General features: G+C 42.5%; 1 protein-coding gene across 4 annotated transcripts in view; it reads right to left on the bottom strand.

Annotated features, from left to right (window-relative positions):
- The window catches only part of nrxn2b (neurexin 2b), a 675,914-nt gene that overhangs the window by 119,949 nt on the left and 529,755 nt on the right, over positions 1–26,210 (bottom strand). For all 4 annotated transcript variants that reach the window (XM_047329457.1, XM_035625686.2, XM_047329463.1 and 1 more), the window contains one exon: positions 2,160–2,341. In XM_047329457.1, coding sequence (XP_047185413.1) covers positions 2,160–2,341 — 182 coding nt within the window. The remainder of the gene's footprint in view (positions 1–2,159; positions 2,342–26,210) is intronic.

The raw sequence follows: 26,210 nt of genomic DNA, 5'->3' as shown, positions 1-26,210 counted from the left end.
AAGGGCTTAGGAAGACCATTAACGTCACAATTAATGCTAATTTCTTGCTGCTTTTTTTTTTACAAGAAATGTATTAATGTATAAATTACAATAAAACATTACAGTACATTTTCTTTGAATTGAGCATGTCCACTTGAGTAACACCTTTGAAATCCTATTTCAAAGTCCATGGCACAGGCTAACCTAGAATGAAAAGTAAAATGCTATTTGGGAACTATCTGCTAACAAAGCAGGCCCCAGGTATTGGACCTTAAGGCCACCACCACTGTTTGAACGTTGATCTATTTCATAGAGTTTGATTGGGTCCTTGAGGCCCCCATCAGGTGGAATGATACAGGGCCACGGCTCCTGGGTTCTCAGGTCTAATTTGCCTGTACTTCTCACTTAAAAAGAGAGACTGGCATAATTAACAGGACCCAAACACCCACCGCAGGCTGAACAGAGTCATTTAGGGGAGCGATACGGGAGGAATGGTGGCAAATGAAATGTAATTGCACTGGGAGCAGAGGAGCCGGGCTGGTGTGGAAGAGGCACTGATGTGTTTGTGAGAGAGAAGGAGAGAATGAATGGGCCAGACATGAGGGAGCGAGGGAGTAAATGAAAGGCAAAGAAGTTATATAGAGACGGTGCACGGAGAGAAGAGCTAGTAAGAGGAGATAGTGAGCGATAGTTACAGATAAACAGTGAGGAGCTGTTCCTATAAAAAACAGATTGGACTGTTGTTGTTTACCTGAAAGTACATGAAGTTGAAACTAAGTTAAAGGATGGAAGTTCACTGAAATGATAAAAATAATACATTATCTTGCCAACCACTAGAGGCATCTAGCTCTGCTGATTGTGTTGGTTTCATTTCCCCACGTTTTGAGCTATCTGCCTGTGGGGTTTCTCACGACACCCTGACACGCAAATTCAATTAAATTACATTTAGAAATCCACAGTGACGTCCCATTCCATAAACAGTACCTCGCTCTTCATGCTATTCCACAGTAAACGCTGCCAACACTTTAAGTAGGGACTGTTTCAAAGTTGTTGCAGTTGACCTATATCACCACTTCACCGCCAACACCAATTGTTGCATCCACTGCATTTGCAAATATTATCCTTCCTTACTACTTTCATTATCATTATTTATTGCTGAATGCAACAACTCCCCTCCATTCCACCAAACTGTTTCACTAATCCCCTTCTCTTTCCCATCACACCTCCATCCATCCCTCTCAGTTTACAGAGCACTGGATGAGACTTGACCTGGGGTCAACTATTCTCCCTGTCGCTTGCAGGCACGGGCATCCCAAACAAATTGGGGTCACCGGAGTAGTGTCATTGCATGCATGCACACACACACACACACGCGCGCACACACACACACACACACACATACACATACACTTTTGCCGATAGCTCAGAGTATATAAGTGTAGATAGGAATGACAGTTTGTTATGGCAACATATCTTTTCCACCAGCTGTTACGGTAAAACACTGTCATTATGAAAATTACCACATGCAGTTTTTAATTGTGTGACTCTGGCAACATGAGGAGTGGGTCAGAGTCACCAGGTGTGGTCCTGGATGGTAATTAACAGACACCCCCAAATGAATATAAACTTTGACTGTAGTATTGGGTGGAGGAAGCACTGGGGTCAATGAAAAAATTGAGAGTCTGAGTAAATGCATTTTAAAAGCCTTTTCATGAATAAAAGAGTTTATGTGAGCCGAACCTGAATCATTACATAAGAAAACTGTGGGGGGGGGGGGGGGGGGGGGGGGTTGTTAATCTCAAGTCTTCTACAACACAGGGTTATACCACTTTACTATGACTGAGATCTTTTTAAATAATCTTGGCCATCATTCCCATCACATCAAGTTCTGTTGGAATATCCATGTCAACAAAAATGCAGTGTCATCTTGTGTTGGGATTCATCCTTATAACCTTTTCTCTCCTTTTACTTTACTCATTCTGCATCAATGACCCCAGTTCCTCTCCTCTTCCCTTCTTTTCCTTCATCATCCCTCATACACTCTGTAGTTCCTTACTTACATTGTTAACTTGCATACTTTTCCAATCCCCATTCATCTGACTGAACATAGTTTAGGGTACATTTTCATTCCCCCATCATTTTATGCTCCCTCAATATCCCCAAGTGGTACTGTATCTTACTATGTGGAGCTCCAGGTAATCTCCCAGTCCCTTGGCGCTCTCAACCCTGACCAGAATGGCCTCCTTCAACTGCGTGCTGAAGCCCACTGCCAGCCGGTCTGCACGTGTGCTCGGCCGGTCATTGGGTGGCCAGGTGTATGTGATGAGGGCTCCGCCTCGCCCGAAGATGTAAGTTGTCCCAGCTGCAAAAAAAGCACAGAGAGAAAGTGGAATAATCTATTAGTTATGGCACGATAACAACACGTTTGGTGTAATAAGAAATACGTTTGGTGTGATCTCAAACACAAATACAAGAGACGTTCAGTCCCACAAGCAAATGGCTGATATATACAGCAAAGTTGAATGTTTTTCAATAAATATGTCATGCATTTTCCTATAACAATAATTTTTGTTTGTTATGTTGGGAAAAAAACTAAAAAACAATCAAAAGGCTACAATTTAATGTCAAATACAACTTTTTTTAAATTAAATAACACTAAGAGAGTGTATAATGAATCAGTTGTATCCTATGAACAGAGACAAGTTTCATATTGGCACACGTTGGCTCACAATATGAATTCTACGCCGAAGCATTTCTGGGGAAGGTTTGAAAATCCTGAGCATCCCACTTGAAAACTATTGTGTTACTGCCAGAGTATATCATGATCCTGAAGTCATGTTTGGCAATAACACTAGTACTAGCAGCAGTGCTGGCAGTCACTGCCCTTTGAAATGTTAATCTGCAAAGCCACAGCGGTTACAGTTTGCACTTGCTTGCCCTCACTTGCCTGCAGTTGCGTTGCATTCAAAGTAGGGCAAACTGACCAACTTTGTGTTGGCTATGCTGTCCGTATAACCACCACCAACACTCAACGTCAACAAAAGCAATTCCTCAGATCTCCTTGTCAAAGGAACTTTGCTTCAACCTTTTTTTTTTCTTTAAATCACAGCCTGTGAAAGTGAAAAAAATTACAAAAAATCCTCCTCGTACACTGACGATATCACGTTTGAACTGGAACAGAAGGGTATAGACTTGGCTCCGATAAGTCTGGTGGTGAAGGAGAAATGACTGGCATTGGCTGTGATTAGCATAGAGTAATGAAACCTCACTGAAATACCCTCAACCCTGTGGGCTGTCTGTCTCCCCTGGAAAATTAACACATATGAACACAGGTTGCATTTCTATATACTGAACTAACTTTGCAAAATGCACATAGAGTGGCATTTGCTCTTTTCATCTCTCGATTCAACTTTTCCCAAATTGCCATGCTCTCCTGCTACACTGACAGCCAACTCAACAGCAACTAAGGGGTTTTCATATTTGGATTTTTCTGATTTGTTTGCTTGCTGTGCATCTTTATTCTGCAAATCCTGCTGACCCCACTTTTTGATAGCCTTGCCACCAGAGCACTGAATCTCTTTCCCCTCTCTTTGTTTCTAGATGAATGACATCAATTCCAGCCTTGACTCAACAATTTTGCCACTGGTCACATGCAGCCCTGTTTAGGTCTATAAAATGGGATGAAACAGTGGAATTGCAGAGAGAGTAATGTCTTCAAATAGTTTGGTTAAACCAGCAGTCCAAAATCTCAACATTTTCAATTTGCAATGATATGAAACGAAGAATAACTAAAAGTCCAACAGGCCTTCAAACATCCGCAGCAACACATATTCTTTGTCATACACAGGGAAAAAGACAGGCTCATGTGGTCTTCACGCACAAACACAGCTACCTAACACAAAACATATTCTAACAATCCGCTGGTAACCATTTGAAATCGGCTGACACAAAACTCTCCACCCTCTCTCTCTCTCTCTCTCTCCACCCCTCCTTTCCTCCTCCTTCCCTCCAAGCGGAGCTAAGCCCTCTGCTTAGCTCTTGTTGTTTTCTTGAGGCTGTATTATTTTAGCGCTGACTAATTATCGCGGCATGGCAAGGGCTATAAAGAGGTTGTGTGCCGGAGGAGGGGTGGAAAAAAAACAGAGGGTGAGGAAAGACAACGGGCTACAGAGGCAGGGTGGAGAGGGAATGGGAGAGTGTGAATTGGGGACGGACAATTATTTTTTTCCCCCTTCCTGTGTCTATTAACAGTGCAGCACCGGAGCTTTGCAGAAGCTGGGCGTAACACAGCTGTGTAGGAAGTCGAGAAAAGACTTTTAAAATGGCCGATGGAAAGAGGGAGGGAAGCCATGTTGTGATAGATCAGAGTGGAGCCATCTTGGGATAAGAAGAGAGAAGTTAAAGGCATGTCAGTGTATGTGACTGCACTAGTTTCAGGGGCAGAGAGGAAACAAGGTTGAAAACTTTCGATTGTCTAGTCTGAAGGATTATTACTGATCATGTGAAAATAGATGAGCATTTAATAGGGAGGGGTGGTCAAACACAAGACCATATCAAGTTGCATTATGGGAGACATGCTTGCATGAATGTTTGGAGTTTAATCCATACAATCAAACAAAAGTCAGAAAGTTTGTCTCTTTGTCATCCATCTTTAAGAAAATGCAACAGATAATTACAAGAGAAACCTGTTAAAGATGCATTATGAAATATAATAAATTAACACAAAGATATATCACAGTCAAGCTGCACATTGATGAAAGTGCTACAATATCATTGTGTGGTGACCTGGTTGCTCAAGGTCATTTTCATTCAGCTAGTTAAATAGCAGTGCACATACATGATGACATGTCATTAGTGTGACTCCTTTATCTTTGCTGCAGTTTCAACATTATTTCTGGTATCTGTAAAGCAATAGAGTCAAATTCTTACTCTGGTTTGCTGACTCTTGCTCAACTCCTTGCCAACCTATTCTGATTAGATCAGATCACTCACTGTGTCTTAAAAATAATATATACCACTGTGTATGGAATTTTGTCCCGTCTCATATCCCCTCAATGTGTCATCCTTGTGGGTTTTAAGACATATATTTTAGATACATTTTTTAGATCTTGTTTGCTTTTTTGATTATATATTATAACCACAGGAGGGATTTTAGTCATCCGACATCTTGGAAGTTTTCAGAAAAACAAGCTGAACAAATATGAGTGGTGGCTTGCAGCCCCTTAGAGATTTCCTGTGTCCCCAAACAGCGTCAGATACCTCTTCAACGACTCTTGCCTATTATCAACCTTAACAACTCTTAAACAAACTGTGGCACTTCAGAAAGGTCTCATAAACATGATTTTTGTATTGGTTATTGGATCAAATTCATGTTGAACTTACATTTCTTACTATATTTACATGAGCATCTGTTTAGTATGTGTGGGTGCAGAAAGAAGTTTACACGTCTGGGCAGAATAAGGCAGGCAGAGAAATTGGTATCTTACTTCTTTCAATCAGCAACTGTTTGCCTTTATTGAAAACGGTGAGGGGAAATAGTTGTTGGCAAACAACAACCTGGGTAGGTATGGATTCCTCTGACCTTCACACCTCCGTGGTCTAATCAAGCAATCTGACTGCCTGCTTTCGCAAGAATAACAATAATGCTGGAAATGCTCTGTTGTACTCATGTGTTTCAAAACCCCCCATATTAAAAAAAAGGCAAAATATTTATTACTTTTGTCCAATTAGTTCTTGGGCCAATGATCTGGCCAATCAATCACTACCTGTGGAGCTAGAGGTGCAGAGAGTGCAAAAGAGATGAATCAAATCACTGCAGGATGCCTCTTGATTATTATTTCCATTCAAACGGGCAGGCTGGTAATTTGGTTTGAAGAAGAACGGACAAAAATAGCTATTTTCCTTTGTCCATGAATCGTGGTAAAATAATCAGAAAAGCCTCATGAATCACAGCAGTAATGAAAAATGTATTGATTTTGATTTTTTACACCCCCTTCCCCTTTCCCTCACTCCTCTTCCCTACATTGTCACAGGAGAGTAGTGTGTTTAGCACTAAGTTTTTCATCTGGGATGATATCTTTGCGAGGGGCCATTGATTTGGTATAGTGGATTCTAGGCCACTACCATCAACTGTGGGGATAAACAGGTCATATCGGCAAAAAGCAGACGCCACGATTTTCCATTAAGGCCTGCGGTCAATGTTGCAGTGTCGAACGGCAGCTGCAAAGCCTCGTGGGAGCTGACAGCATGGAAACTGTGAGACAGGCTGGCGATAAAATTAAAATTCCACAAGGAAAAACGGACTGATGGCGGTGATGAAGTCAATTCTTGAGTGGCAATAAGCCTCAAGACACACTAGCACTACATACCCACGTACATTTATACATAGCTACTTCTTATTTTAAACTCTCAGACAGGCTCTCAAACAATAACTCAATAACAAAGATGGTACCTCCAACTTTCAAGTATTATTGCATCAGTACTGACTCTTTGAGGCAGTTAAGGACAGAGACAGAGTCATTGATTCCATTTTAAATGAGGAGACTGAAACCTTTTTTTTGGCTACTTTTCTTTCGACATTATATTTGAAACATATATTTCAGCGACAATAGGGAGACTGCAAGGGAAAAAGACAAAGACAGAGTGAAAATGGCTGAGTCTGAGATGAGACAATTGCCAAAAGTTTCCAGACAGCTGTTGATCTTTGAAGTTGCAGAGTTACAAACACATCCCGATGAGAACTTGGTGATGAGAACACACACAGACACATACGAGCTGGGTTTTAGGGTCTATCTATCTTCCAGGCAAACACACTCAGATGCAAACAAGCTTGTGAACATCCCCGCCATTGCTCTGACAGCTTTTTCTCAGTGGCTGTATATAAGAAAAAGTAAGGATAGCATCCCAAAGATTGGTTATATCTAAAATGAAAATAGCAAGTCCTCCCCTTCTGATGTGGCTGCAAAATATTCCTCTTGGATGAGAGCGACCTTCCTCTTCCTCTAACCTGGGGTGGGACAACACTTGATTATTGCAGTCCGAAAGTTTCCAACAGTCCAGGTAGGGCTAGTAGTGTACGTGATAAGAGGTCATAGTTAATGGAAGACAATATCTTTTTGCCAATCAGATCTAGACTGCACTGTCCTTGTGACTCTCAAGAATCTATTGTCTGTACAAAAAGTCGTAAGGATTAAGACAGCATGACTGTCACATTTAAAAGCCGTTTAAAGGCAGAGTTTCTGTAGCTGACAACTTATTCTATCACACCTGACACATTGGGCCTCATGCAATAACCGCTCGTACGCACAAGTTTGTTCTTCAACCACGTGTACGAGTGATTAAGTAGAACTTCCCACGTTCACCATTTTTTTTTTCGTATTTTAAGATTTCTTTAAAACATGCACAGAATTGACGAGTGGTTGAGACCTGTCGAAGGAGTCACGTAAATTGCTCTTATGTTAATCAAACCACGTTTTTCCACGTAAGAGTCATTTTTTCATCACTTCGAAGAAATTATGCATATTTAAATTAAACTAAATGTAAAAAAAATATATAAAATATACCATTTTCACCTCGTTGTGCTAACATTATTCTGTTTAATTCTGGCAATTTGAATTATAATATAATTCTACATGTATAGAACGTGTTAACAGTGTTGCTCAATGGCCAGGGGAGTGCACATCTTTGGCAGTAGGCATGCATGTTGAGAACGGGCGCACGGAGATGTTGGCTTGACTTGTCAGTTGTTTATTGTCACCATGCAAACTATTTTCACATTATTTACCTAAAATGTATTCAAATTAGCTTGTGACATCTCTAGTCAATCTGCAGATGAGACAGGAGCACCATAAGCGTCATATGCGCACTCGTGCCGTGGTAAAGCGCACAGTTGGTGTTGTGAGGGCAAGTGATGGGCCTTATCACAACTGTGAGCTGCTTTACATGCCAGAGAAGAAATGTAAAATAATTATAACATGCTGCATATTGTATAATATTACAATGAACAAAAGGTGCACTGATCCAGCACCATCTAAAACATCGCCGGTTATGTTAAGTTTTTTTTTTTTTATCCACATCAGTGACGGAGACTTCAGCTAGACTTCCCGGCAGTCATCGATCACCTCGCTGTGGCGAGTGTTTTTTGTATAAACCATTTACAGGTGACTCAGTATTAACATTTCTGCTTTAGTCCATCACTTAACTCCTGCTGACGATGATAAAATATACACTTTCACTTATGGATCTCTGAAAACAGAACTTCAATCTCTGATCTCGCAAACGTCTTCTTCTAACTCTTTTACGCTGATTTCATGAATTAACTCTTCCTGACATGAGGCAGGAAGTGAAACCTTATATGGTATTTTAGGAGCATTTAAGTTGCAATCCGCGGGCACACCCGCTCAAGTACGCATAGGTGACATTCATCCTGTTTACGCATGTCATTTACACACTTTTCAGATTTATTATCTCCAAAGGCTGATAAGGGCTTCAGTCGTAAGCAGGTCTGGAGAGTTCTGCAGTACTGGCTGGGAGGCCGGGACTCTGGATCCCAGTCACCTGAACTATTTTTAAAAAGGAATAATTGGACTGAACTTATCCTTGGAAAGTTATTGCACTAATTGTACCCCGTATGACTATTTCAAAAAAAGGGGGCGGTGAAACATGTCCCGTTGAACTACAGATACAGTATGTAAATCTCAATTATGAAGATCTACTGAAGTGACAGAATCACCAATTAAAGTCCAAGTGAGTATGTGCACAGTTTAATCTTCAAAACAAAATATGACACACTAAGAGGTCACCCAATATCAGTTAGATCTGGCATTAAAGCAGCTACAGCTAGCATTTTGTATTGGGGGATATTAATGGTCAACGTCCCTGTCGGATTTCCAGACATGGGCAAAAGTAATCTAGTTGGAAGTTCTTGGAAGTATCAAAGGACATTGATCAAAGTCATCAACCAGGAGTCCAACAACAATCAGAGGCCAGCAAATATACTGAAAGAAACAAAGGATAACACCAGATGTTATCATATGACCAAAGTTTCAGAGATTTTTGAGACTGGTAGCATTCATTCATAATTTTTTTTAAGAGGGACAGAAAACAATTTTAAACATAAATGTATCCATTTGATGCATTGTACCAGAGTTAGCATAGGGTTGATTTACATCTGCGGTCCCCTGGCAGATCACAGGCAGGTGTAATGATAACTGTGATCCTTGCACTCTCGCTACTTAATAAATTAAAATAATACATTTTAAATAAATGGAAAAGATCTGTTACCATCTACCCAGTGGTGCACAGAGTCAATTGCATTTGTGGAATCTATGACCCATCCATAGTTACCACCACTGCACATTAAACCTTTGTTAACCATGTAAACTAGTCTAAACTCTAAAAAAAATGTGATCCTCTGACTCCACCAATGATATGTTTGTTTTTATAATATATACAAACTTTAACAAACCCTTGGAGTTTGTAAATTCAGTGTTGAAGGCTTTTTTTTACTAAGATGAAAGGCATTGCAGGAGAATAATGGCTTGAACCTTCCTCTCTATTATATGAAAGGCTACAGGAAATAACTGCTTTTAATCACTGATTGTTACCTGCGTTTAAAGTATTTCTTAAAATCACATTTTGCACCGTCTCCCTTTAAAAATCAAAGTGTACGGACAGATGACTGAAAGGAAACAGTTTTAGATGACTTGGTTAACTTATAACTTATTTCTCTAATTGACAATAAATCAATTAATTACGAACATTGGATGACTTTCCTTAAAATATTGTGTCACTTGTCAGCAATCTCAACAGAGCACATCTCTATTAATTACCCTTCAAGCTGTTCAGAAGTGGGTTCTGTCAATTTACAATGACTAATGATTATTCCCCTCCCCGGTTCTGCCAGTGGGGACTTGACATACAGCAGCACCTTTTTACAGTTTGGGAGGATTCAAATCTGCTCTTTCTGCTTTCATACTTTCAACACCAATGATGTGCTTGCAAAGTGTGTTTAAACATTTCAAAATGCCTTTGTCCCTAGAGGGTATGCTACTATCAGAGGCTGAGATACATAGAAATACCATTCTCAGCTAGTGCTCAGATGCTACCCTGGTGTTTTTACAAGTATCTTTAAAAGAAGGGCTGCAGTCAGAGTAGTAGAAAAGGCGGGGGGGGGGGGGGGGGGGGGGGATAACATGGGAAGGCAGAGATGAAGGAGTCATGCGTTTATGCTCTTTTACACCGATAAGAGAATTGTCTTTAGAACGGTTGCTAGACAGGACAGAACATCTGCCCTGCATATTCCATCTAGGAAGCTTATTGATCTGCCCCAAAATACCCTCCTCTGTCTAATAGCCTGCTCAATAGTCTGCTGAGGTTATTGCAGTGACGCCCAACAGACCTGCAAAGATGGAGAGGCAATTTTTATTTTCATCAAAGGCACATGCACATACTTACTGAGGCAAAGGCAATCAGTGAGTCAGTTACTTGTGGGGTTAGTGATTATTCCATACTTTATATGTACACCTAAATCTATTAGACCAGGAAAAGTCTGGCCTAAATTTACTTGCTAAAAAAGGCTTGGGTTTAGTTTCATCCAAAATCTAAACATAAAATATTGATTTTGAGACTTTTGGGGCAGCAATATATCTAGTCTATCAGAAAAAAAAAATATCGCAAGTTAGATGTTTCTGAAGTTTTGCAGGGAATGTGTTTAATGTGCATTGTTCACACATGAATACATTTTTTTACTTGGCAAACAAGACGGATCTGACACCGTTACACCCCAGCTCAGAAAGACTTGCAGGATCACACAAACTCACAGAACAGCAATAACTGCAGCATATTTTTGCATTAACTCCTCTAATAGCATTCCAATCAAACAGCAGAGGCAGACAGAGGCGTGTGAATATTTCATCTCGAGATTGTGTTGTTTAATTATTCATCCTGTTTGGAGGGTATGCACCGCAACACTGGCATTGCGCTCAACCCATCGCCACCCCCACAAATGGCCTGCAAAACGTGGTGAAAGCAGTTGACACACAGTAAGCAAGACTCCTGCAGGTGTTTCTGTTACAGAACAGCGGTTATCAGACATATAAGACAGAATGGGGAGGTGAATAACCAGAATGGAGAGGTCAGAGCGCACTGCACAGCGGCAACAATGTCATGTGCTGCATAATGAAATAATAACAAACCTGCTCAGTATAAAGTCCTTATTTCCAATACAGTCATGAAACCCTGCTGTTCTGAAAAGGTCAGACTGTTTTGTTGCTACTCGATCTATGGGAATACTTGTGTGTGTGCTTCTTGATGTAATTTAATAGACATGGAAGCAATTAGTGTTAACATCATCCTAATTACACTGGAGAGGCCTTCAGAGTGCATAAACAAACAAAGAATAAAGCTGGTGTTAGCCATTCCATCCCTGAAGTGGTGACCTTATGAAATGATTGATCAATTTGTAAAATTACACAAGCAGAAAAGTTTCTGAATGAACTGTGCTCTTGCGCCACTTCATGGACAGAAATTAAATCGATAGAGGGGATTTTTTTAAAAATGATGTCATGTGAAGGAACAATATGACTCGTTATGGCTCTGTAAATTTAAGAGTACTGTAGATACAGCGCTTAAGACACGCCTAATTCCTGATCACATTGGATAAAATGGAAGCACACTTTTTAAAAATGATTTATGACTTATCGTTTCCACTAGTCTGTCTCCTTAATAGCAGTGGACCACTTGATTGCACACAACCACTCTACAAAACTCAGACACTGACCAAAGCAGTGTTAATCTAACAGGGCTTCCGCTGCCCACTGGGTAAAATGAATCGCCTGACTTCAACTGACTGACTTCACCTCTCTAGCTTGTTACATGTTTGTAATGGCCTCTCTGGAAATACCACTTGTCACAAATAGCATGAGCGAGCCAACACCTTTCACAATCAGTTTGTCCAAGCTGACATCAACTTCCACTTAAGGAACTTAGAGCCAGGGCTGCAGAATACTTGACCGGAGGTTGGAGCAACATTCTAAATGGCTATTTAATGAAATGAGCAAAGAGTGCGCTGTAGGCTCAGATAACTTATTATTGTGGTATTAGAGGTGTAGGAGCGGTTGGGAAGAGCAAAGAACAAAGTGTTCATCTAAAGGAATAATGACCTTCGGCTGAGGAGAAAAGATGTTTATAATGGATGTCGGGGGAAGGAAAGATAGATGCTGTAGAGTGGGGGAAGTGATGGAGAGAAAAGTGCAGAGAGAGAGAGAGAAAGAGAGAGAGAGAGAGGGGTGAGATGCAAGGGGGATCAATAGGAAGCGTCTTCCTAGGAGCAGATCCACTCTGTTTCATTCCCCCGGACTGTATTCCTCAGACTCCAGGGTATCCTACATCAAAGGTGGAGGCGGATGAAGTGGGGAGATGAAAGAACGACACTCTGTAGTGGATGTGTGAGGTGCATGGATTTAATATTGTGTGCATGTGTGTTGAACGTGTTTTGACACACGCGTAGTTAGATGGCACAGGTCAGTCCACACAGGATTTTGAGATCTTGTGAAGCTTTGACTGTTGTTGACACATGAAAGCAGCAGGATGGGATTCAGTGTTGCACTACTGAATGTCCATGTCTGTCCACAAAGAAGGTCCATTACATATTCACTCAGCTATCATGAGCTCACATCCATTAAGAAGAAAAAAATAAATTAGCAGAGTGTGTCTTTGAAAGCTGAAGGGGTCCAGCTCCCTTCTAATCTGATGACTCCAAAATCTTCCACACACTGCTATGGAGGATTTTTAGCTGAACCGCCAAATGCTAATGGCTAAGAATGGTTTAAGCCAAGCAGATACAGCAAGGGGCGATTTTAAAGTATCCACGTGTTTGTATCAACAAGCCAGCTCTCTGAGGACTTTGGGTAGTCAGCTGAAATGTCATTGGTACCTGTGTCAAGTCAGTGTTGAAGTGCCTGAATAAAGCAGAGACAGTCGATTGTTTTGTTTGTTACTTTCCTCCCTCGTTTCACAAGGCCCGGGGGGACTCCTGCACAGAGGGGACTGTCTGAGGACGCCTGTCACAGAGCTGATATTTCACATGTGGGGGGAGCTGGCAAGACGGACGAGCGAGGCGTGGAAAGGGGGATACTAAACAAACGACCATCTGTGCTTTGCTGAGAGCTCTTCAATGGAAAGCAAATCAAGCCAAACCAATGATGTGATGAGACAAAACCCAAACACGGGAGAGAAATGAGAACAGCAAAGGAGATTTGCTGTGCTGTGTCTGGAACCACAACATCTAGCCAGAGGCGCGTAACTTGCTCCTTCCCCTTTGTCTAACTGCCTGCCTGCCTCTCTTTCTTTATCTTTTACCCTCCCTTTGTCCCTTCATCCCCTCGTTCTCCACAGATTGGCAGTCAAACATTGCAGGCTGTGGCCATTACATAACTATCCATTTGTTTTCTGGTGCTGAGGGACTGCATGGTGGCCAATGTACAAGCAGCAAATAAGGCCCTTGACAGGGGCTAAATAAGAATTCACAGATGATTGTGCATAAAAACAAACAAACACAGACTGTAAGAAGATAGAAAACAAACACTGGGGTTACTAGTCGAAGCCTCAGGCTCTTCCTTATTGGTTCGTCATGTAATCCGAGGAGCCAGCTGGACTTTTCAGCAATCTGTTGGATTTTAAAATGCTCTGCTGAAGTCAGACACTTAACCCAGTGCAGTTTAATTTGTGTATATAGACAAACTGTAGAACGTGATGAATTGGAGCTGTGTTTCCATTTTCCTTAATAGCCTTGTTTCATGGAGATTGCTCATGCCTTCAACCCATACATATGCAAACCCCCTGCATCTTTAGACTGTAGGGCAAAATTAATAGGAAGTTTAGTTTATTTACCTAGTCCTAAATCACAAGTTTGTCTCAGAGGGCTACTTAATCTATACAACATACAGTACATCAAGATCTATATTTAGATGGCTGAGGTCTGGATAGCCAGAAAAGGTAAAAACATTAGTAGTTTTAGTTGCATTAAGTTAACCAAATATCAACCGTAAACCCAATTCATTTTGTGCCTATTCAGATAATAGTTTTATTATGGTGATTTTGGCAATGGCAAATGGTTTTGTGCTGCAGAAAAGGGTGTTGGATCAGAAAACGCTTGTGCTATTGTGCAGGGCAGGTACTGTACAAACAGCCTATGATGTCATCATATTGAGAGGACTGGCTAGACACTTCCCTCTGCCTGTTGGATCAGAAGAGGGTAATAATATTATAATATTATAATAATAAATTTCATTTATAGAGGACTTTTCATTGCTAAAAGCAATCTCAAAGTGTTGAATCAGGGAAGAAACACAGGCAAGTGTTTTGCTCTGCGGGCTGTTTCAGAGCCTGTTGAGAATGTTTGGACAATGCGTGGCAGGACTTGTGAGATGGGTTGAGGCTGTTACAAAGCCATTTAAAATTCTTAAATGCCACGATTGTGTAATTCTGTAGGGGGGGAAGAATTACTTTAACGCTGAAAAGACCATGAAAAGACCAAACTGGGTCTCTCTGGTGTGAAGACATTTGTTCTCATTGCATGCTCATTCAAGTGCCTTTAAGTACAAAGGACTGTTCACGCTCTCCCTCTCTAAGTGAAATAAGACAGGTTATAGAAATGAATTGGAGCCTAGATTGCTGAAAGAGATGCTTGGAGGCAAATCCAGCACCAATTCTTATTTCATCTTGTCTGAGATCACAGAACAAAATGTGATTTGATGCAACCAGGCAGCCATTCCAGTGTCCACACACTCCAATGGCATCTCCGCCACTACAATAACTCCAGCACCACAAGGAGCCCAAACTCATTTTGGGAGCTCCTATAGTGTGTATGCTGTAGCTAATGAGATAAATTAGACAAATAGTACATTTCACCCTGGATTTGAGTCAACACATCTCAGACAACAGCCAGTCTGGGGGGGTGGGGGCTCACGATGGCAGGTAAATATATTGTTTTAGCTATGGTTCTCGCTGGTAAACAAACTGCAAACAGTTTCTCTGTAATTAGTAAGCTTCACTGCCAAAGCACGGACAAAAACTGGTGATTACAGTGATCACAGCAATATTTCTGAGCTTTCACGGAATAGATCATGTAGAGAAGCTCCTGCACCCCACTGTCTTTTGAAAGGTGCTCTTTTTTCCTGTGTCATCAGGACAGAATGCCCGTCTCGGCAAGACCAAAATATATGCCAAGCTAATATTGCTTCCTGTACGAGGCTAAGAGGATACAGGGATTGACCTCCTCATCTTGTGCTCACTTTTTTCTACCTGCGCATCACTCCGACAGTTCGTGAGCTAAGTAAAGGCCCCCTAGCTTTCACATATTGACATTGCACAGATGTTCATTTAAACACGATTCACTGAAGCAGTGACCAAAATAATGTGTAATGTCTGTAGTATCTAATAGTGGCCTGTGTGGACGCGCCAATTTGACCGGTTTCGGGTAGCTTCAAAGCTCAACAAGGAGAGTGGAGAGGTGCAAGTAAACTCACTTCTCTATGCGATGAAGAGGGATGCAGAACCAATATATGAGTCTTTCGTGTAAAATGACGGGGAAGTCCATCCTGAGTTTAACTATCAGACAAGTTTGATGAGCACTTTGTGCCTAAACGCAACACAATTCATGACCGCGCCTGCTTCCATAAGCGTGTGCAGAAGCCCGGTGAGACTGTAGAAGCCTTCGTGAGGATCCTTCACGAGTTATCCCAGCATTGCGAGTTTGGAATGACCAAGGGGTCAGATTCGGGACTGAATAGTCATTGGAATTCAAGATAATCATGTCTCTCAAAAACTGCAGCTGGTGTCCGATCTCACTCTGGAGAAAGCTATCCAGTTAGCATGGCAGAGTGAACAGATCAAAAAGCAGAGTGTTGAAATGCGTGCTGACTGTTCAGTGAATGCTGTGAGAAGCAGGACGCAGCAACAAATGAGCGGGACGAAGAGCAATGGTGGACGTCACTGGCAGAACAGCCCAAAACAAGGTGAACCGAGTCTATTGGGGGTAAGTGTTTTCAAATGGAATGGGCCTTGTAATGAGAGAGAATGCGATCAACACAGAACTGTACAGTGACATATTTGGGGAAATAGGGGTCTTGAACTGTAACCCAGTTAAGATCGAGCTAAGCCCGAACGTCGGGCCCTACATTACGGCAGCGCCTCGACGGGTGCTATTTCCCCTCCTCCCCAAAGTCTAAGCCGAGCTAAAACGCATGCTAGCTTTGGGCATCATTAAGCATGTAACTGAGCCCACTGATTGGTGTGCGGCCATGGTGCCTGCAGAGAAAAAGAACAAGGATGAGGTTAGAGTGTGTGTCGACCTCAAGCACCTGAATAAAGCAGTCAAGAGGGAGAGATACATGTTGCCTATGCTGGAGGACATAACCCCATAGCTGGCCGGTGCCAAAGTGTTTTCGACACTAGATGCGTCAAGTGGCTTCTGGCAGATTCCTCTCGACCCCAGCAGTCAAAAACTGACCAGGCAGGTTTTGCTTCCGACGCTTGCCATTTCGGATTTCTTCTGCCCCAGAAATCTTCCAGAGACTGATGACTAACCTGCTAACGGGTCATGGAGTTGTTGTCGTGATGGACGACATCCTGGTGTTTGGGTCGAGCGAGGAGGAACACAACCAACGTCTGAACGCAGTCTTAAAGACCATTAGGCAGTCTGGACAGAAGCTTAACAAAGCAAAGTGTCGTTTCGGCAAGTCTGACATACGCTACTTTGGACACACAATCAGTGCCGAGGGCATAAAGCCTGATACAAGCAAAGTGAGAGCAATCGCAGAGATGCCGAGCCCGTTCAATGTTGGTGAGTCACGCCGAGTGCTGGGACTCATTAATTACCTGGGTAAATTCCTGCCAGGTTTCTCAAACACACTACACCCTGTCACAGAGCTGCTCAGAAAAGACAGTGAGTGGGCATGGGGTGAGCTTCAAGAACGAGCACTGGGAAAGGCTAAAGCTATGCTATTGTCAGCCCCAGCACTTGCATATTGCAACTCCAATCGCCAAACAGTCGTAAGTGCAGATGCAAGCAGCTACGGCTCGGGACCACACTGCTGCAGGATCATGACAGGGAGCTGAGACCAGTGGTCTTTTGCTCACTTACACTGACTGAGACGGAGAAACACTACTCCCAGATCGAGAAGGAGTGCTTAGCAGCCGTGTGGTCTTGTGAGAGATTTGCACATATTCGTCAGATGGGGAGTACCACTGGAACTCATCAGCGACAAGGCCATGCAGTTCGCATCAGCTGAGTTTAGGGACTTCAGCAAGGAGTATGGGTTTACTCACATGACTTCCAGCCCCCACTATCCCCAGGAAAATGGGGCAGCTGAAAGAACAGTGCAGACAGCCAAGCACGTCCTCAAACAGCCAGACCCATACATGGCCCTAATGTGCTACAGGGGTACGCCCATCATGGCGACAGGGGCCAGTCCGGCTCAATTGATCATGGGACGGCAAATCCGCACCAAGGTCCCGACACTGGAGAAGAGACTGCGAGCCACTCCTATCAGGTGCAACCAGGTGCAGATAAAGGACTCCAAGGACAAAAAGGCATATGAACATTTCTACAACCGTAGACACTCCGTCTGCCCGCTTCCGTAAATGCATGCAGGACAGACTGTCAGAGTTAAGCTGGATGGAGAAAAGGGTTGGACAACCTCTGCTGAGGTGGTAGGGAGATCGGCAGAGCCGCGATCCTACCTGATTGTAACCGACAAGGGTGCAGTGATGCGACGGAACAGGAGGCACCTGCAGGCTCTTCCAGAGGAGGCCACGCCCACCGACCAACAGCATCAGTTGGACGAGACCATGACACAGCCAGTCAACAGCTCGTGTCCTATACTGGCTGCCAGCGAGGTTGGGATGCCTCCGGGCTGGTCAGCTCCAGAGGCCACATCAGGGTCCCCCTTGAAACCGTCATCCGGAGGGACTGTGAGATTGACTTTGAGGGGCCGTGAAGATAGATTACCGCTCAGGTTCAGAGACTCTGTTACTGAATGAATAGTCTCAGTAAGCTCATAGTAGTTCATGTTAGTAATTGCCATGTTTAAAATGCACTTTAGTTTATTCAAGACATTTGGAAAGACTTTATAAGGACTTTGTGTTCAATAGGGACAGCAACTACCAGAGGGCAGAATAATCCCTACATTGCTGTGGACTGAGGGCAGTCTACCCCGAAGTCCTAGGTTCTTGTTTGTGGTTCATTTAACATTCAGATTATTACGGAAGAATGTTGCAGTTTAATGTACATTTGTTTAATTTTCTTCAGCCGCTTATCTTTCTCAAAAGGGGGATATGTAGTGAGATATACGGATGTACTTGAACGCACCAGACTACGTGGGTCGCGGGGTCGATGTGAGGTGTGCAGAAGGATACTGGGGAGTCAAGAGACGTGATGATGGCTAATTGCAAATGCTAACTGTGAATATAGCACGTCGTTAAGACCAACTCAACTGTGTGGTAAATAACGTGAAAATATCCATTAAACAATGATTCAAAACCACAAAGGTAGCAACTCGGAGGAGTCATACTGGCTGCAACTTAGCTATATCTGCTTCCATGAAGCTCGGAGCATTTATTTTCAGTTATCGATAAAGGTACTTTATAACACTTTGAAATCTGCTGGCTCCAAATGGTACAAGAAGGTAGGCAAAAGATCTGACCTGGCTGTGAGGAGAATATTTCTTTGGGAGGAAGTAATTTCACTGAAAACTGTGTATCATCCAGAATAACTAGGACGTGGATTTTGGAAAGACACAATGCGTTCATTTTTATTCACCTCCAACGAAAAGAGCTGAACGCAGAAATCTCAGAGAAAGACATCTGAAAATCAATCTTTGGAATTAATTTCGCAGCAGAGTAGCAGATCAACATGAAATAAACGATTGGTGCTAAATGCAGCATTCTGGTCACAAAAACTACATAAGCACACTGCAAATATGGTTTCAAGTGGTCATTGATTGACTGTAAATGATGTGGTCAAAGGTATATCTGCCTTATTTCGGTAAGTAATGAGTTATGGAGGAAGTTACGACCATAATCTATGCACAAGCATGAACCAAGTGGAGGTTTCTGTAGCAAAGACTGAAAAATCTGAAAACATACATTGTGATATTTTTAGCCCTGTTTAAGACCCTGTGTTTTTGTTTGAAACTGTAACTGTGTAGGAGTACATCACTGCCAACCACCGGTGTCGAAGACCCTGCAAACATAATGCAACATGCATATAGAGCTACATCCCACCATCAGGGTTCAGCACAGAGCATGGGTGGAGGGGAATGTGGGTTTTGAGCCGTGGCAGGTATATAAGCTCTGGTTGAGGAGAGACAAAACAAGAGATCTCTCTCTCACCAAAGACATAGGCAGAGGTGAGATTTATGGTGGGGGTAGAGAAAGAATGAGCTGGTTTCAGCCATTTCACAGGCCCGTTAGTAAGCGGGTGTAGATGGAGCAGTGAGATGGCATTTTCCAATCTTCAACAGTTGTTGCAACCAGCCAAAGGCGAAAATAAAGAGATGATGACGGAAACGGAGAAGGGATGAAAGTTTGCCAACCTGTGTAATAATCTACCATGCCCTTCAACTGCTGCGGCCACATTCTCAGAGTTGTCTCACTGCCAATTTTTTCTCCCTGGCTTTCTGCAGAAGAACACTCTAACAGCAGCCTCGTCCCAGGTATGCTGAGGGGGCCTTGCTGTTTCTAATAGGGGAATTGTTGGTGAGATTTCACAGACCTGCTGCGCTCCTTGCCTACAGCAACTCTGGGATGAATAGGTGGATGGAGAGAGGTTAGAGTGAGGACAGGAAAGATGGAGGGATTAGGAAGGAAGTATAGGAGTGATGAAGCATGAGGCACAAAAAGGGAAGCAGGATAGCGTGAGAGGCAAAGAGGGAGAGGGAAACCAGAACTTTTCTAATGTCAGTCAACTTGACATAGGTCTATTTTTATATTTTTTCATTATAAAAGTGCAAATGTTGGGTGACAGCAACATCTACACTACAAACAAGCTAATACGTTAACAGCAGGGGCAATACAAGAATCCAATAACAGTCCTCAGGCATGTAATCTAGAGCCAAATGCCAGTCATCTCTAGTGTTCAGTTCTGAGGCTGCACACTGGCTCACTCTGTGGGTTCAGAAGTACACAATGTAACTTGAGGGCAAGATCTAATTGCGCTTAAAAAATGGATCAATACAATCGTAAAGCTATTCCTCCAACTGGCTGCCTGAAGAGCTGCCTCACAGTGACTGGGGGAGCTTTTCTGGGTTCAGATTTGACTGCAGCTCCCTCTCAAGGGAACGAGGATGGAGAGAAAGAATGAAAGAGTGTTTTTTCTTCTTGATTGAAATTAAATTCCATTTTAACCCTGTTCTTAAAATGTAGCTTTCCTAAAGACAAGCAGAAAGAAATCGGATAACAAAACTATGATGTTTCGTGTTTAGAGTTATTTTCTTGATTAAGCAATCTGCAATCTAAAAAGGACTAAAAAAGGATTGTTCTTGCCACGCATTTCAGGAAAATCAAGACCACATTATGTTTCAGATGTAAATAAAGATGTCTCATTTATTTTTCGAATCCTTGGGATCAGATGGTTTATAATGAAGTCTTGATTTGCAAGTGTAATATCAGGCGTACACTGTTAAAAAAACAGTGTTTAATTATGTGATCAACATGAATATACACAAACTGTGTGTGTGCGTGGCTGAGTGGGATGGCTGTGGTGCATAATATAACTGCTCACACAAGCAAATAGAGAGGAAGGGGAGACATTAACAAGCAAAATGAGAGGAGAGCTGTAATCAGGGGCTACAGCGAGCCCAGGGTTGTGGGTGTTACTCTCTCTGTTTCATTTACCCCTCAGTGACCAGCTGCCACATAGTAAAAGAAGCATTGCAAACTGCTCATTCTGCAGTCATCACACGCCATCTTCTTAACTGAGCGCTTGAATTTGAAAACATCCCATCATGTGTGTCCCTCTTTCTCTCCAATCTCTGCCTCTGTCACTGGTTCCCCTACATTTCTGTTTTGCGGAGCTTGTTAGCTTCGGACAACCGCTGCACAGCCCAGTCAGATCACTGGTAAATTGTAGGAGTGGCTGGCAGGCAGACGGGAGGGCTGAAAGCATCCTTTGCCACCCATCCCTGGTGCAACTGGAGCTTTAAGAAGCTTTACTCCCCTGGTTGTGTTACACATGCCAGCATGGCGAGACTGTACACATCTCTATAACACTGGCTTTAAGGCATTAACAAAAGCCAACCCTTCATCTTAACCCGCTGTTCTTCCACTAAGCAAACACAGAGGGAGTTACTGCAGAGCACATGCTGCTTCATCTTTGAGGAGCGGCGGAAGAAAAGCAGCTCACGACTTTCCAATGGGCGGCTAATAAACTGGGTTTAATTCTTATTAGCTGTTATTGCCATGGTTAATAACAACACCCACAATCCCCCTAACATGATAAAAATGTTTTGCAAGGTGCAACATCAGCCTATTTGCTCTCTTGCCTGCAGCTTGCTACAATAAATCCTGCTCCTTAATGCAATTTTAGATCCTTACCCTTGCCACATCAGAGAGCTGACACGTTTGTAATATAAACGCAATGTCTGTGTTAATATACAGGTGTACATGTAGGAATGATAGTGCTCGCCGAGGAAACGGGAGTTACAGCACGCGGAGGGAGTGATTTACGTGGCCCTCAGTTTTGCAGTGACCTACTTTTGATTTAGCAGGGAAGGCGAGAGATCTATAATAAATGCATCACAGCTCACACACTCTCCATGAGACTGGTTGCAACAAGACTCCATGTCATGTAAGATTCTATAGGAAATCCAGGAAACCACCAATTCTCCAATTAAGAAGCGTCAATATTAGGTGAACATTCAGCTGAGGAGTTGCACTCTCTGTGAATTTTGGAGAGGAGATCTGACTGATGAAACAGTCATTTGACAATACTTTAAATCATTTATTGTCCGACATACCCTCCACAGTTCTATCAGATGAGCTCATGACCTTTCATTGTTAGACTGTGTTCGACATGAGTGCTTTTAAATTAATTTTTTCAAACTGAATATTATTCAATACTTCTCATCATATTAAATGGTTTTCGTCACAATATCCCTTGACACAAGACAAAGTGGTTCCAGATATGTCAATTTTTAGACTTTTAGAAGTATTGGTCAAGTTTGTATTTGTAGTAATATCTTTACTACCAACCATATATGACTCACAGAAAGCTATTTCTAAGTCTCTGCTTGCTGAGTTCTTAAAACTCACTTAGGTTAGTGTACGGTGTGTTCTGCAACTGTCATAACACAAGTGTATTTTGAACTAAGCAAGTCTACAATCATTCCCAAAAAAATATACCCTTGGAAGCTGCAGACAACAGTCTGAAAGTACCATTCCCTCTGGTTGAAAATGTCTGTTTTTAAAATATGCAAAACAAAACAATTTTACCATTGGCTCGATGCGTGGAGCACTGACAGAGGGGGTAATGAAAGAGAAGTGGGCCGCTCTCTGCTTCACAAGAAACCGGGGAAAAAAACAATATGTGAATCAGAGTGACATGCACAATGAGATGGTGACAGAATGAGAGAGCATCAATGGCAGGACAGGGTGAGTCAGAAGTTTCAACTAGCAAGAAATGTGTGCACATATCAGTATAAATAGCTGCTGTGAATATTGTATATGTAAGCACCGTATGGATATGGATAGATAGATGGATAGGGCACAGAGCGGAGGAGGAACGATGAAAAAGGGACTACCCAATATCAAAGAGAGGACACGACTGACTTTTCAAAATGGGGACGCGTGAGAAAATGGTGCCTGATACGACTACTCCTCTAATCTAGAGGAAAGTCTCTGTTTATAATAATAATAATAATAATAATAATTCATTTTAATTATGGGTGCCTTTCTCAACACTCAAGGTCACCTTACAAAATCAACAATAAAAACACTCAGACCATCCAACAAGCAGTCATAAATGCAGGCAATGAAACAGCATAATAATAATAATAATAATAATAATAATAATAAAAACAAGAGAAAGGGTGGGGTCATTCCAGTCAAAGCAAATTAGATTGAAGGGAGTAGGCCTGTCTGAAAAGATGGGTTCTAGGGTGAGATTTGAAAGTGGTAATGGAAGTGGAGTGTTGGATGTAGTGAGGCAGAGAGTTCCAGAGGTGGGGGGCTGAGCGACTGAAAGCTCTTGACCCCATGGTAACCAGACGAGCATGTGGGAGGATGATCTGGATATAGGAAGAGGACCTGAGAGAACTGGTGGGTGTCTTGATATGGAGGAGCTCGGTGAGATACTGAGTTGTTGATGGCCTTGAATGTAAGGTGGAGGATCTTGTAGATGATCCGGTATTTGAAGGGGAGCCAGTGGACTTGCTGCAGGACAGGTGTAATGTGACTGATGGAGGGGGTTCTGGTAATGATACGGGCAGCAGAGTTTTGGACCAGATGTAGTTTATGGATGGATTTGTCAGGTAAACCAAAGAGGAGAGAGTTGCAATAATCTAGGCGGGATGTGACCAGGGTGTGAACCAGAATTTCCGCACTGTTGGGGGAGAGAGATGCGCGCAAGCAAGAGATGTTACGTAAATGGAAATATGCTGACCGAGTGATGTTATTAATGTGGTACTGGAATGATAGAGTGCTATCTAGGATGACACCCAGACTCTTAACCTGGGAAGACGGGGACACAGATTAATTTTCGATGGAGATGAAAAGTCATTTATTTTAGAAAGGATGGATTTGGTGCCAATAAGGGGGAGTTCAGTTTTGTCACTGTTGAGCTTGAGAAAGTTTTGGGAGAACCAGGATCTGATTTCCTGAAGACAGTCGGATAGGGAGGTGGGAGGGACGTGGTGGGTTTGGTGGATGGGTAGAGCTGGGTGTCATCTGCATAGCAGTGGAACTGAATGTTATGTTTACGGAAAATACGGCCAAGGGGGAGAAGGTAGATAATGAACAGAAGGGGACCAGAGGAGAGGGGGGAGGAGTGGGATCTGAATGTTTTGAGTTGGAGAAACTGAGTACGGCCAGAAAAATGAGATTTAAACCAGTCCAGGGGTGTATCAGATAATCCAAGGGAGGCTAGTCGGTCGATGAGGATGGTGTGGGAAATGGTGTCAAAAGCCACACTCAGGTCCATATAAGCCTCCTCCAAAACTCCCAAATCAATTTATAGCGCTCAATTTCTGGGGACAAAGTGACGCAATGACTAATGTCTGACTAAATATTATTAAGGTCAAAGTTATAAATCATGGGAGGTAATGAATCTCTTCATGTAGGTCACCCCAAGGAAACTTTGGTCCTTATATGAGCTCTTATCACACAGAACAAAAACCTGACCACCCTTTTTTTTTCTTCAGTGAAAGAGGGAACAATCTGCATTTGTTGCTGGGTCAGATGACTGCAGAAGTCAGAAAGGCAAACTGTGCCACCTCTGTCACATCTGCTCTCTGTCTCAGCTCAAGCAGTTTTTAAACATCGCCCATGCTCCTTCCTACTGTTTACTAATCCTGTTTTCTGCCGCGTTTTGTGACTTTAAATGTAAAACACCACTAAAAAACAGAAAGGCAAACCCGTCTATTGGTATTAAGAAAAGAAAAGAGATAAAATATCTGCCATGTGAAGTTTATTTATTCAGTAACACAGATTTTTTTTTACAAACGATATGAATGTAAACTAAATGCATATTTAGTTACAATCAGTTTTGAGCCTCTTTCAATCCATAATGGTTAAAAATTCTTACTAAAACTTTTTATGGAAAACAATCACTACAGTTTGCACATAAAAAGACTTGCATCATCTCATTTATCATTAAGAAAAAAAGAAACCTCTTCACTCAGTGAAAGAACAGTGCAGTGACAACGGCAGCCATTTTGTGCCTGTGTTTTCCCCCCAAGCCTAAGTGCTGAGAGAATAAGAAGAGAGTTGGGATGGGAGCCAGGACAGCGTTTTGGCAGGAGTAGATATACAGAGCAATGCATGACAAATGAGTGTGTCAAGCATATTGTTGAGCCCAGGCAGAGACCTGCCCGGCTCATCCGTTTGGTGAACACGGCACGAGTCAATTTGACTACAAAGACCCCCTTACTGCTGCCTCACTCTCGCTCTCTTGTATCGATGAGAACAAGTAGGGAGCCGTCTTGATTTGTCTCCAAGACGGAGAGAGAGGGGCAGAGGGGATAAAAGGAGGGGTGCAATGGGCGACAGGGAAATATGGGAGGATGGGATGGAATAAGAAGGATCATCCTGCCAGAGAGGGGGGAGAGATGGGCAGCATGGGAAGATAAACAGAACGTCAATCAGGGAATGACACGCAGGAGGAGACGGTGGCAGACAGGAAGAGACTTAATGACAATAAGAAGGAAAAAAAGGGAAAGACTCAAAAGAGGAAATGATCTAAAGGGGAATAAAGGAAAATGCAGCCAGTCAGAAGTTTCAATTTGTAAGCTTTTTTGCCACTCTGGGTATTATTATGATTTCATGTTTTAGAACTACTCCTCAGTAGGGGCCTCAACTCCATCAGAACACATACAATATGCATACAGAGCAGAGCCCTTGTTCTCCCTGCGACAATAAATCATCCCCTCCTGACTGTTTTATGCTCAGGGAAGCACTGACTTTGACGACACTTCATTTCATGCCAATTGTTCACCCCCCTTCTCTACCTCCATCCCTCCCCCACCCCCCTCCGTCAGCCTCTTCATTCTCTTTTCATTCAACAAAGATAGGCTCCTGCATGCGTCTGATTAAAAAGCCTGCTCTGGCAAGATGTTGGATGCTTTGGGAGGAAATAAATGGCACCAAATAACTCCCTATATTTTCTGTAAGTGTGTTTAATGTTCAATTTAACAAAACACGTTGTGCAAACAGTCAAACTGCACTGGAAAAAAAGATGCTTGTCCTTTTTGTTCACCTGAAAAGTCACAAACGCTGAGTTGTGCCGCTAACCAAAGGCAAAGAACATGTTAAGTGTAGTGACTATACGAGAACACAAGGACAATACTTTAGAAAGATGGCAGCATCTGTCACTTAGAGTATGACCTAACACTAACACTAAACATCTGACAACACATCTATACAGTGCAACATAACAAAACAGGGCTCAGCGGAAGATGGAAGAAAGACGATTAAGGATGTGATGTAGCTTTCTCTGGCGCTGTTAAATGTCTGCTGTG

The sequence above is a fragment of the Scophthalmus maximus genome, chromosome 2 (assembly GCF_022379125.1).
Source record: "Scophthalmus maximus strain ysfricsl-2021 chromosome 2, ASM2237912v1, whole genome shotgun sequence".
NCBI lineage: Eukaryota > Metazoa > Chordata > Actinopteri > Pleuronectiformes > Scophthalmidae > Scophthalmus > Scophthalmus maximus.
This window is presented reverse-complemented; position numbering and strand designations above follow the sequence as displayed.